Source organism: Aptenodytes patagonicus, chromosome 3, assembly GCF_965638725.1.
Source record: "Aptenodytes patagonicus chromosome 3, bAptPat1.pri.cur, whole genome shotgun sequence".
Lineage (NCBI taxonomy): Eukaryota > Metazoa > Chordata > Aves > Sphenisciformes > Spheniscidae > Aptenodytes > Aptenodytes patagonicus.
Window position 1 is genome coordinate 90,091,317 of NC_134951.1, and position 13,002 is coordinate 90,104,318.

The 13,002-nt window shown below is 36.9% G+C and overlaps 1 protein-coding gene across 1 annotated transcript in view; it reads left to right on the forward strand.

Annotated features, from left to right (window-relative positions):
* Positions 1–13,002, forward strand: part of WDR64 (WD repeat domain 64) — a 96,962-nt gene that overhangs the window by 25,381 nt on the left and 58,579 nt on the right. Inside the window, exons 8-11 of the mRNA XM_076334198.1 lie at positions 301–330; positions 8,563–8,670; positions 10,321–10,535; positions 11,027–11,161. Coding sequence (XP_076190313.1) covers positions 301–330; positions 8,563–8,670; positions 10,321–10,535; positions 11,027–11,161 — 488 coding nt within the window. The remainder of the gene's footprint in view (positions 1–300; positions 331–8,562; positions 8,671–10,320; positions 10,536–11,026; positions 11,162–13,002) is intronic.

The following is a 13,002-nucleotide window of genomic DNA, read 5'->3' on the forward strand; positions in this document are numbered from 1 at the left end:
AAAAATGGGTATTTTTTTACTTATTTTGCTCACTCCAACATCTCAATTTTAAAAAAAAACAAACAAACAACAAACAAACAATGAAACAACTGTGAGAGAAAGAGGGGGTTTAAGTTCCTCGCTATATATAGGGGAACAGACAGTAGGTAGGTTAAAGATCTTTCTCAGAAGATCTTAACCTCGAACTCTTTCTGTTGGCTATTATTGTTCTGTTCTGCCTGTGATACAGGAGAACAGACTGTGTTCAGACTTTTAATTCAATTGCTAACTTTTTATTGTGACAACATTTTTTTTTTTCAGATGACGGTTCTGGCAACCACCAGTGTTGAAGTAAGTTAATTTTCCTCCTTCTGTTAACTCATTTGAATTAAAAATCAGCAGGTACTAAAGTGAAATAATTAGAAGCTGAGCATTATTCTAATGCTACTTCCAACCTTGAGACTTCTGCATAATTTGGCATAGGGTGCCATAGGTCAAAGAGATTCAATTTATTCCTTTCAGTCATAGAAACAATTGGGTAACTTGATTTTTTTCATCTGATAAAAAGAAACCTCAGACAAATGCTGCTTTTTCTACCAAATTGTCCTTTATCCATTACCTTTCCAGAATTTTTTCTTCTAAGTTCCAACACTTCAATTGTCATTGTAAAATTTAAATAAGAAAAATTATAAGTTCGTTAGTGAAAAACAGTTCTACATCTTGCTAGGTAGATTGGTTGGCTACACAGTATATACTTTAAAAGCTCATTTTTACCCTGGGAGTATCACTGCAGATTTTAGGTAATGAGCTTCCTTCAGATGACCTGCAGACAAGAGAACTGTCATCAGTCTTAACAAAGTGACATGACCCCTTGCCCTAAAAGTCCGTGTAGGTATCTTGTGCCAGGCGGCACTTTGTTATTATCTCTCACATATTGTGGATGTTCTAAGATGCAATAGAAATACTTCAGACCACAGGCCCTACTACTCCAACTCAGAAAACAGCTCTGGGCCTGGGTTGCATTTAATTTGTTGCAAGGATTAATCTGACCTGTGGAATCAATGCAGAGAGGTAAACTGTGAGAAACATTCTGGGACCTATTGACTTCTGGAAATTTTGACTAGAATCAGCTTAGAGCTTCTGCTACAGCTGTGTTATAGAAGTGAATTTCAGTAGTTTGTTCCTGCTTTGATTGTAGGAACAACCTCCCCAGTCCAAATATGCCAAGGCAGGGTGAGAACAATGTTTGGTGCTTGTCCCTGGAGAAGCCAAGGGGAAGAAGGTGGAGCGCCAGCCTGATGCTGCAGTGGGCAGTATGCAGCTGCAGGGTCTTCTTCCTCTCTGAGCACTAAGCACTAATCTTAGAATGATTCCTCAGTGGATGTGGAGGTCTTTTTTCTGTGGCAGTAGGACGATACTTGGCAGCCATGGCAGAATTAGGCACCGTCGAAGGACATCTCTGCCATAAAAACTGTGAAAGGAGGATGTGTTTAACATAATGGTTTAGGGGTGGACTTGGCAGTGTTAGCTTTACAGTTGGACTTGATGATCTTAAGGGTCTTTTCCAACCTAAATGATTCTATGATTCTAGGATTCTATAAAGGTATCTCTCAGTATTATGGTGTAATACCATAATTGTTAGGACTGTGATTCCAAACAGATACAATACCAAAACTCACAGTTTTAGTATCCACAGATAACACTGTTTAGTATCTGTGAGCACCCACTTCTGTTCAGCTCTGCACCAGATCTGTGTGGCCTAGCCTGATCTGCTGTCTCTGTTGTCATGTGCCACTCTCCCATCCTTTCCCAGCTGACATGTTCCCACGTTTTCAACCTTCCCTAGGAAAAGTAAGAAGTAGGTTAGAAATAGTTTGGATTCCTCCCCCTTGGGATGGAGGATCATTGCTGCTTGGGATCACTGGATCAGTTGGGATCATTACTGTTGAACATGACGGTCTTGACCACAGGGAGTAAAGTCTTTCAGGGGAAAATCTTTGGCTTCCCAGGGACATTTATTTACTGGGGAGCTGATGGTTAGTGAAGAGAAAAGAGAAACCTATGCTCTCAAACTTATAAAATCCTTCTGGCTCTGTGTCTGAAAGATTTAATGGTAATTTGTGATGTCATGTTACTTTGTTGTTGTTGTTGTTATATTCACTTTTTTGGTATCAGAATTGTGAAATTTTCAGGTGGTCTAGCTAAAAATGACCCTCTTCTGCTTCGTGCTCTGCCTTGTCTTAGGGAATAAGCGATCTTATTTAACATTCTTATTTAAGTGTTTGCACTGAACAATCTTGTCCTTAGCCAATTTACTTTATTCTCATCCTTCCTCTAAATACTGCACTGAAAATAGAATTAATATAGCTATTACTAGACTTGAGGTTGAACTTTTTGATGGTTGTTAAAAGATTTTCATGTTTGCAGAACACAATATGTTAAGATATTTTGTTCTTAAAATGGAAATTCTATATCCTTATCCCAAATCACAGTGAAATAAAATTCCGGATTGTTTTAAGAGAATAAATTCCACTTTCCAGGGAGTTGAAATATATGATGCTATTAAATTTATTAACCTGGGAATTCTCTGAGAGATATATCTCTAGAATTGGGTTGGGTTTTTTTATTTTAAAGTATGCTTATTAAAACTGAAGCTTTGCATTTTAATAACTTTTATCTAAACACTATTAAAAATCAAAGGCCAATATCTTACATGAGTAAATCATCAGCCACCCTTATTAAAGATATGGTGAACTATACTAGTTGAAGATCTCAGCACCAAATGGTTATAATGTACAACTATGAATAACACCTTATGATTAATTTCTGAATAGCTAAAGAAGGAAAGCTGCCTTTGCCTTGCAGGGCTTACATTTCTCTTTTCCAGGTCTGCAGAAATAACAGTCCATTCTTTTCTCACTGCAATTATTATGTCATCTTCATCTGTTTTAACATCATCGTCAGTGCTGGCACTAGCTAATCGATCAGGCTATATATCTGTAGGTATCTTCGTGCAAATGAAGTAAGGTACTGAATTCAGAGATAACTTATCGGACTCCAAACCTACCATCCATTGATAAACAATGATGTTTGTAGAGGGTGGTTAACAAATTGCAGAATAATCCTTAGGTTCCTTTACCCTCTACCATTTAGTGTTCTCATTCTTAAGGTGTTTCAGAACAGAGATTTACTCAACCAGAGCAACAGAGGTCTTGGCCCTGAGGATATTGACCCAGAAAGGCTGTGAAACACAGTAGTTCTAGGAATAAAATCCAGTGGATTGCAGCCATCAGAACTTTCCCAGCATCATGATGAAATAAACAGAACATGAACTATGAGTAAAGATCATTTACTATTTTGTTCCAGGGATGTTATGTAGAACAGGTCACTTCAAGAAAACCTGATTTCATTTCTTGATGAGATTGTGTGACTGAGTGAAAAGAATAGAGGCATAAATATAATACACTTAAAACTCTGTATAGTATTCAACTTCATACCATGTGACTTTCTGATTTAAAATATGACCACTGAAAAAAACACTAGAGTGCATGTTAAATGGATTAAGAATTGTCCAACTGACAGTAGTTAGCATAGAATCATCATTGAATGATGATGGGAATACTGGTTGTGAACAAGTCACTTCTCTTGAAGAACGGAAATGAAATTACTTTTAAATATAGCATAGGAAAGCATAAACAGACCCAGTAGATGAGCCAGACAAGCTGAAACAGAAATTGTATGGGAAATGAGGGAGTGAAGATAGAGCCCTTGAGTGACAGGATGGAACAAGGAAATAATGAAAAGGTTGATCTGGTGCAGCTGCCTGGTTTGTTGGTCAAGTACTGCAGTGCTAAGAAGAGAAATTCTTATAGCCTTTGCTCTAAAGCTGGAACATTTTGCTTATAGTCTCTGGCAGACTGTTCTCTTCTATCAGCCACTTCTCAGTGTATCAAATTGATCTATTAATTTGTGCATTGCTTTCTTCAGAACTTTCATACTATTAGTTTCTGAGTAGTCTCAAGCCACACTAGGAGCCTGTTTTGGTCAAGAACTTTCATTTTGGACAACAGAGCACCATGCTCTGGTGTTTACACAGCCTGTTTATTCCACAGGCTGAGGTCTTTGAACAAGAACTGGCCTGGAAGGCAGTGCTAGCTGACTTGAACAATCTCTCTGTCTCTGTTAGCCTCTAAACTTCTCAGTGGACATTCTCTGGACCATGCTATGAGGAAGCCAAACTCAGTTATTATAGTGGTCTCTCCAGGCCTTTATATCCACTGGTCTTTGGTGTAATTTAAGTAATTTCACTAGCATTATTAAAGGCAAATTTAGTGCAATTTGTCTTAAGATGAGGATCTTTCAGTTATATACATGAAAACACTTCTATTGCTGCCTGTTCCAGGAAACTTCAATTTCTCTATGCTGGATCTTTCCCTGACTGGGAACTTCTAATAAACTGGTGCAATAAACACATTTTTTTCTACTTTTGCTGTTATGTTATCAAATATGACTGTGCCTATAAATAAGGCAAAAGGAAAGAAGAGGATAAATCTGGAGTATGTTTTACTAATTCTTGCTTTCTGCTGGCATATACAGATTGCACGTCATGTGTTGAAACCTGATTTTTTCAGATACTCTTTTAGACTGCCAGTCAGTAATTAGAAATATTTATCTTCTATTGAGAGGAGAATCTTACAAGAGAAATTCTGTCTTGGTTGAAGTCTTTGGCCAACATTTTCCTCCTGTTGGAATGTTCATTGCTTCTCTACCTGTGTCTTTCTCCTTTCACTCAAAGTTCATTGCAGTTCAGACGCTGTAAGGAAAATCTGAATGTGTACACCGTATGGTTTTGTTTGTATGTGTATTAGACATAAGTTGATGTATAGATCTTGTAAAAAAAACTTCATATGAACACGTTCTTATTTACTCTTCAGACCAGGAGTGGTTTTAATGCTTCTTAGGTTGTAATTTCTGTCAGTTTTTCCCTCCTTTTTAGTGAAATAGTATCTTAAGGATAATCATGTCTCTAAGCCATTAGATGCTACAATACAATGGCTAGGATGCCTCACTGTAAAAGAAAGATCAAGCTCAATTTTACTTGACTGGTTTTTAAATGTTTACTTAACTGCAAGCAGACCTTTCCCTTGATGAATTAGAGTGTAGAGCTGTTCCTATTTAGAGTAAAAACAGTTAGAGCAGAAGGCACATGTTATTCCAACATCTGTTTCCCTTTCACTGCTAATTCTTTATGGGAGTAATAGTCCTCAACCCTATGAGACAAGGATTTTCCCTGAGAACATGCTAAGCATTAAGGTACCTTTACATAGCAATGCATGGGGGTGTGTTCCTTGTTTCATTTGCCTAGGGACTAACTGCTGCCGAGTTCTTGTTTGACAGTCTGATTTTCTAGTCACAGATGCTGTGACAAGAGAGGGAAGCTGAAGTCCATGCCTAGCTGAGCTGGTGGCTCAGCATCATTAGCTACATGGAGAGAATAGTGAGGGAGAAACTGATATCCAGAATTGCCTAATAAAACTGGAGCCAAAGTTATCCTGTAGATTGGTGGGAAGCAGAGACTATTAAGGCCCTGTAGAGTGTAAGTATATGGACTAACTTACACTCCAATGTAATTAAGAAACTGACTAAATTTTGTAAAGTTTAGTTGCTTAGTTGTGGAAAGTTAAACGTTTCTCATTTTTCCTGGATGTGAAAGGTTGAATCTCATTTACCTGTGCGTATGAAAATCTAAAATAAATTAATTGACTCCAGCAGCTATATCAGATTTTCAAAGGGGCAAAGGGTCCCTGGCATCTGTTTCTATCATCAGTGAGAAAGGATCTAGCTTTCTCTCTTCAGTTATTCTATCCTGTGGAAAAGGCTCTGACCTCAGCTGAAAGAAAAACTTAAAAGTCTTATTGTCAGGTGCCAGCACCCAGTAAATACCCAGTGCATTTTTACCTGCAGGTAGACATGGGATAAGAAGAAAAAGACAAGACTTCACAGAATGTCAAAGAGGTGACCTATAGCTCCTTTAGAAGAAAGCTTCAGGAGAGTAGACTTTGATAGTAGGCCTTGAGGCAGAGAAGTTAACAGAAAACATTTGCTCTTTGAGACATTTAAAGAAACTTGTCTGGAAACTGGAAACATGCTGGACATGTGAACATCATTGTTCTAATATTTTGGTTAATTCCTCTGTTAGAATTAGTAAATTGTGGCCCAAGTGAAGAGTATCCCCTGCCAGCCTGAATGACAACAGCCATTTTCACTCTGTCCTATGTTCTCAAAGTATTTGAATTTGACTATCAGTATGGGAAAACAGAATAGTAGCCTTAAGCTAATATGCCTAAAAGACGTTTAAGTATGATGAAGACGTTTCCCTTGAGTTGCCAAGTTAATCTCTAGCCTTTCCCACTCATTCTTCCTTAAAATGTTATCGGACATCTGACTTTCTTCTGTCTTCCAAGATTATTCTCACAGATTAACTGAGTTTTTTCTCCCAACTAGGTGAGAAATACTTGGTGTTCAACTGGGATAAGTCCCTTCTCAAGGCATATACTGACTGAATTGGAAAGATTCAGTTACCAGGGCAGCATATATAGGCGATAGAACTTTTCATGGGAGGGGGGCATTTGATCTGTAAATAAGGACTAGTCACGCCTTCTCAGATCACTGTCCTGTAATGTGATTTGTTTTGTTTAATTGTTTCAAAGTAATATCAGAGATTCTTGGTTGTATTTCTAGGCAAGTATATGAAATAAAGTTTTTTGTATCAGTGTTTTAAGTCCTTTCATCAGGGCTTGTTTTATTGCCTGAAATTCAACTACAACACAAAAAAGAAAGCAAAGGGACATCTATCCCTTAGACTTTTTCTGTAAGCAGTCAAGTGCAAGGATTCTCCTTACTGCTTGCTTTTGATCTTCCTTTTGCCTCTATACCATCTCACTACGTGATAGCCTGCAAAACCTTTGCAAGATGCAGCTCTGTTACTTTGACTGCATCATAACAAAACAGCACTACAAAACAGTAGCTTAATTACAAATGTAAAACCAGCTTTTTCATATCAGTTAGTCATTGTTATCTGACACTATTGTAAGGACTCCAGAAAGCCACAGATAATAAAGTCTTCTGTAAGAATTACCAAGCAAGCCATAAAGCCCCTGCAGGACTGACATTTTCCATGTGTTTATTGTAGAAAGCAGCACAAGAAATCCTTTAAATGTATTACCACTTGCCTACAGGCCATTAGGAAGGAAAGAAGCTTTCTCCTGCAACAGAGTGTTGACATCACTCTGTCAGAATTTTGGACCGTTCACACTAACAGCAAAATCAATATTGTGTACAACAATGGAAATAAAAGTAGAAGCATCAGCAGCTGTCTTGAGTTCACCATGGATTTAGTCTTGTGCTTTTTGCTTCTTAACTCACTTTGTGGATGTAAACTGTATCTTTAGCAACATAGGTCCCTGTTTTAGCTGTTTATCAAGTACTTCCACTGGAACTGGTTTTTAGAGGTTACAGGTAGGTATAGCTTACTTTAAGAACTGCCAAAAAAGTGTGGTTTAAGTCTGTGTCAAATGTTTCTTTGTCACTTTAATCTAGAAAAGAAAGTAAGATGTTTCAGTCAGTGTTATTTTATAGATGTTCTGAATTATTTTAAAATAATAGATAATTGTGCCATTGCAGACATAACAAAAACCACCCTGTCTTTCAATAGGTGAACTTAACACAGAAGAAAGATAAATGTAAAAGCCTGTATAATAAACTGTGAAATAAGATTGCTGAAATAAGATTTTTAAAACTTACCAAAATGGAAATGAAACGGAGCATATTCCATTTCAATCCTGCTCTCATTTAGGAAGGTCCACTACATTTTGGGGAAAAAAAATCAAACAGCTATTAATGTTTCAACAAAAAAAGCCCAAATTCTGGCCAGTATAGTAATGAATTTGAGTCCCTAATTGCAACTCACTTTGCAAGAGAAAGTATTTTACATTAAGATCTGTATAACTGCAGGTATACTTGAAAGATGGCGTAATATGGGCAGATGTACTGTAAATCTTTGTAAATATTTGATCTATCTATTAGGAGAATTAAAATTATTTAATACAAGTTACTTATTTTCATAAACATTCATTTCAGTAGAGTTTGTGCTATTATAGCTGAATTTTTTACTGCCTTCTAACTTTCTTTTGTTTTGAATTAAACTGTATCCAAGAAAAATTTTAATCTGCATTACCATGGATGTTACAGCTTAAATTTCCTCTGCTCAGAGTGCTTTTTTCAGTGTCATCAAAGTTCAGCTAACAGTGTAGATGTATTGTGTCCTCTCATGTGCAACATCTGTGCATCTGAGGTGAGTCACTGATAACAGAGGTTGAGCCTGGCACCTCTGTAACTTCACGTATGAGCTATTCCTGGAGTTGGAACTCGCAGTTCCATTAGCTGGGGCTGGATCTAGCAGCCGCTAGTACAGAGTATATGGAATTTATGTGGAGATGGTTTAAAATACGTACTTAAATAACAAAGAAGGTTATAAATTTACAGAGAAAATCCTTCTGTAGCTGCCCTTTTTATTTTCATCAGGATACTGCTTGGATCACTGGATGTGATTTCCTACCTCATCTGAAATGTGTCGTGGCTGTAACTGAAAGGACAGTCATCGTCTGGGACTATAAATCAAAAGGGAGTCAGGTAGTATGTTGGATCAGGCAAATGTTAAAGAGGAAGCCTGAAAAAGATTAGTCTTTGTTTTCAATGTACATTCACATTCCTTTTGTCTAACAGGATGAAGGCATTAACTTTTGCCTTTGTAGGAACTCAGTGAAACAGTGGAATTTATACTAAAGAAGGAATACACTTTCCACGCCAAATGGGATTATTAGACTGTCTTAAAAACTTGGAAGAAAGAGGAAAATTTTGTACTGTGTTGCAAACAAACCCCCAAAGAATTTATTTTCTATGTATATCTAATGCATATGTGTGCACATGTATAGCTAATGTGTGTCCATGTGCATATGTATATCTCAGAATCTATTAAGAATCAAGGGACAGGTTTCCCAAGGAATTTAACATAGACTCCTTTGAGGTAACTTCCTGGTTTAAAGAAAATATTTCTTCATCTCCTGCATTTTCTTCAGGACTTTCCAAGAGCAAAAGCATCTTGAGATTGGCAGTGTATGTCCAAACAGTTAAAGTTTTCTTGAATGTCTTATTACAAAATACAATTTTTGCAAGGATTTCTGACCCATACCTTAGATTTTTCCTGCTGTTTCTGGGGCTTTTCTCAGCAATTCTGAGTTGGCTGAGAATATTAGAGGAAGCAAAGTAAATATTTCAGGATAAGATCAAGCCTTAGGATTTTTTTTTATTGTTCTCAATATTAAAAGGCCTCTCCCCAAGCTCAGACAGGTCAATGGAAGTCTTTCTGTCAATCCAACTGGGCTCCTGGGAAGGAATGCTCAAAAATGTATTCTCCAGTCATTATTCTCCAGGTTTCCTCCAGTCATTACATCAGTGAGAGTTGAAACTGTCCTATGGCTGAATAGGAGCCGTTCGTTCTCTTTTGAGACCACAGGAATAACATATAGACAGTTCTATATCTGTGTTACGTCTCTAATGTTTCTGTGCTACACAGACAACATTGAAGCAGTTAATTCCTATGGCATGTGAACAGTTGCCAGTTTAGGTTGGCAAGGATGCTTTAATCAAAGAACAGATGGAGTCAGGCAGTAGAACCAATAAACTGTATAATGCAGATGACCCAAAATCCTGTTCCCAGGACTTCTCAGTCTAGCAAAATACCACAATGGCTTGCAGCTGTATTCATTCCCACTATCTCAATTCCTGAAAATCCAAACACCTGCCCATATAAGTACACTTGGTACTCCCAGGCTGTATTAATAATTAGGACTCCAGTATAATTTTCTCTTTGTGCTACTGCAGCATTTTGTCATTTGAATAATTCTTTAATTTGGCTATTTCCCATTTTCTTGTAGACCGCATCTTATTTTTTAACAGGAAACCATATACAGTCTTAGCAAATATACCATCTCACTTAGCGTGGTGAGATCCTCCCTAAAATTTGTAATTAATATTTCCTCACTGAAATGAAAAAGGCTACCTATGAAATAAAGCCTCACTGAAATCCTTGAAGTTTGCATTTAACTTCAATTGGTGATGATCTTCCATGAGTTTCTAATACGAGGAAACAGCTAGCACAGGGGGAGCTTTGAAAAACAAAGTCAAGAATTGAATGCTGATGTAAGTAGATAAGCATGATGTGTTCAGTCAACTTAAGGGCTCGTGTGCAACGTCTAATAAACTGTCTACCATATTTCACAGAATAATTGCTTTACCATCAAACCAATGGAAAATGGTCTGCTCTGTGTTTGCACGGTGACTATGTCAGATTACCTGGCTAAGGATAATATCCTAATGGGAGATGATAAGGGTTATGTTCACCTGCTTACTGTGACCAGTGATCACTTTGGATTGAAACAATGTAAAGGCAAAAAAGAATCAGAACTTCAGGTCTTGGACTCCAAAACTTTTAACATGTAAGTTGCTTATGATAAAATATTATCTGTCTGGCAGGTTTTTTTTTTAATTTGGGTTTTCTCTGTCCTAAATGAAGGATTAGCTTTTGCGTATAAATTAACCCCACCTAACAAAGAAAATTTTTCAAACTGCAGTAAGTATGATTTGCTTGTTGTCATGTGAAGGAAATGCCATCATTTTCAGTAGGAGATCTTAAAACAGAGAGGCTGCAGAGTAAAATTCCAGGGATGAATTCACAATTGCTGTTATCCAGTTTGACATAGGCACAGCTTTATTGTGCCCAATTAGATGGAAGCATAATTGCTACTAGCGGAGTGCATGATTCAACCCTAACTTTAGCTCTGCTTGGAAGAGTGGTTCTGTATCTGCCCTGGATATTAAATGCTAGCATTGGTTGTATATAATCTCACCGACAAAATCCCTGTCCACCTATGGGCATATTACAGTAGACGCTAGTATATCCTAATAACATCTTAATTTATATCCCTAGTGTTAAACGCAAGCTACATGATGACTGGGTTGTGAAAGTTAAGTATATTTCTGAACTAAATTGTTTTGGATCCTGCTCCTCAGACAGCATTCATTCGTTTGTTTTGGATGACATAAAGCGACTAGAGGACAACTTGTAAGTATATGACATCTTCTGAAAAAACAGACCTTTTGCTTTATAACTCTGCATGAGATCAGTGCCTTGCAAGATGCCATCCTGTTGTATTGAAGCTGTCTTTTCTATAAGCATTGTTAATACAAACAAAAATACAACTACTTAAATACGTGAACATTTTTGTTTGTTAGCTTTTGATGTAGGAAAGGACTGTCCATATATGTTCATTACTCACAACCCCTAAAAATAAGTTACATTGGCAGTGTTGTCTGCTCCAACTTCTCCTCAGCAGGCAAATTTTAGTTAGAAAATTGATTGCTTTGTTACATGTATATCATGTATCCATTCATTTAAAATTTATATCCACACAAAAATATATTCAACTAAGTTTCATTTAGTTTCAGTTTCATTTAGTTTCAGTTTCACAAGTTTCAGTTACAGAAGCTTAAACCAAGAAAGCAATTTATTCTGAGGGCTGTGAAATGGATTTACTATGCAGCAGGAAAGGGCTTGTGGCCTTCTTCTTTGTGCCATATAATCGTATGGCCCATCAGTGCTATAGCTGATTCCAAGCCTTACTAGTCTGTGATTTTAGAAGAGTTTATACCCCAATTAAAAAATAAATAATACAAACACAAATTGATGTAAAAAGGAACTATAAATAACATATAGATAGAACTTTTCATTCAAATATCTCAAAGCATTGTAAACGTCAGATCGGCTTCACAATTCCTCTGTGAGGTACATCCAGAGATTAACAGATTGTTAAGGCTAGTAGCAAGTTATGATAATCTGTTTCATCTCTTGTATAACACAGGCCATAAATATTCATGTAGTAATTCTTGCATCAATCCAATAACTTGAGGTTTTATGAGTATTACGTGTCTGTTGTGGATGGGGAAAGTGAAATATGAAATAATTATAGCTTGTCCAAGGTCACATACTGTGTCAGGAGAAAAGCTGAGAAATCCTATTTGATTTTGCTGAGAGTTTTGGAAAAATAGAATTAATTTGAGGAGAAAGAAAAAAAAAGACTGCAGAGCCAAAAGTATAGTCAAAAGAGTATATGCTACCACCATCCACTGTTTGTTATACAGAACATTAACTGCAAATATCTTGGTAGGTCTTTTTCATGTGACACTGACTGTAATTGTGTCTCCAGTTCCAATAAGTACATTTCTCTAAGCAGCTTCATGCAGCAGCTAAATGAAATTATATTTAGACAACTGAAAAATTACACAGCTGTTAAAATGAAATTAATAGCCCTAAAGATAGCTATGGATCAATCACTTTGAAATGCCCATTCCGTAAGTAATTATGGTTGAAATATATGATTTACTGGTGCTAGCAAAATATATTTCCCCAATTAACTTTGCAGCAAACGATTGTTACTGTGCTTGAAGAGGGATGCAATGTATCTCGTCTCCTATGTGACTCTTAAGTTTCTTTGTGGGTAATGGCTGATGAGCAGTTATAATCTTTTCTTGTAAAGTATTTAAAAAAAGGGAGGTGTGGATGGGATCACTGGGTGCTTCTGTTGCAAGGTCATGACTTGGGAAGGACTTCACACTGCTGAAACCTCTTATTCACACTGATGTTAGAAGAGTATCAAGACTGTTCATTAAAGAGCCAATAGACAGTTATGTAGAAGTATTAAATTTAAGAAATAAAGGAAAAAGATGAGAAATACTGAGGAAATCTGCCAATCACACATTTAAATCGATTACTTGCTATTTCATACCACCAAGAGAATTAAGATTCCTCTGTTAGAGCTCTGGAAAGAAAGCTTTGCTGCCTCTGAGTAATAGGGAGTGAACAGCCTTTCATTTACACCTGCCTAGAAAGAACAAGCTCTTTCATTA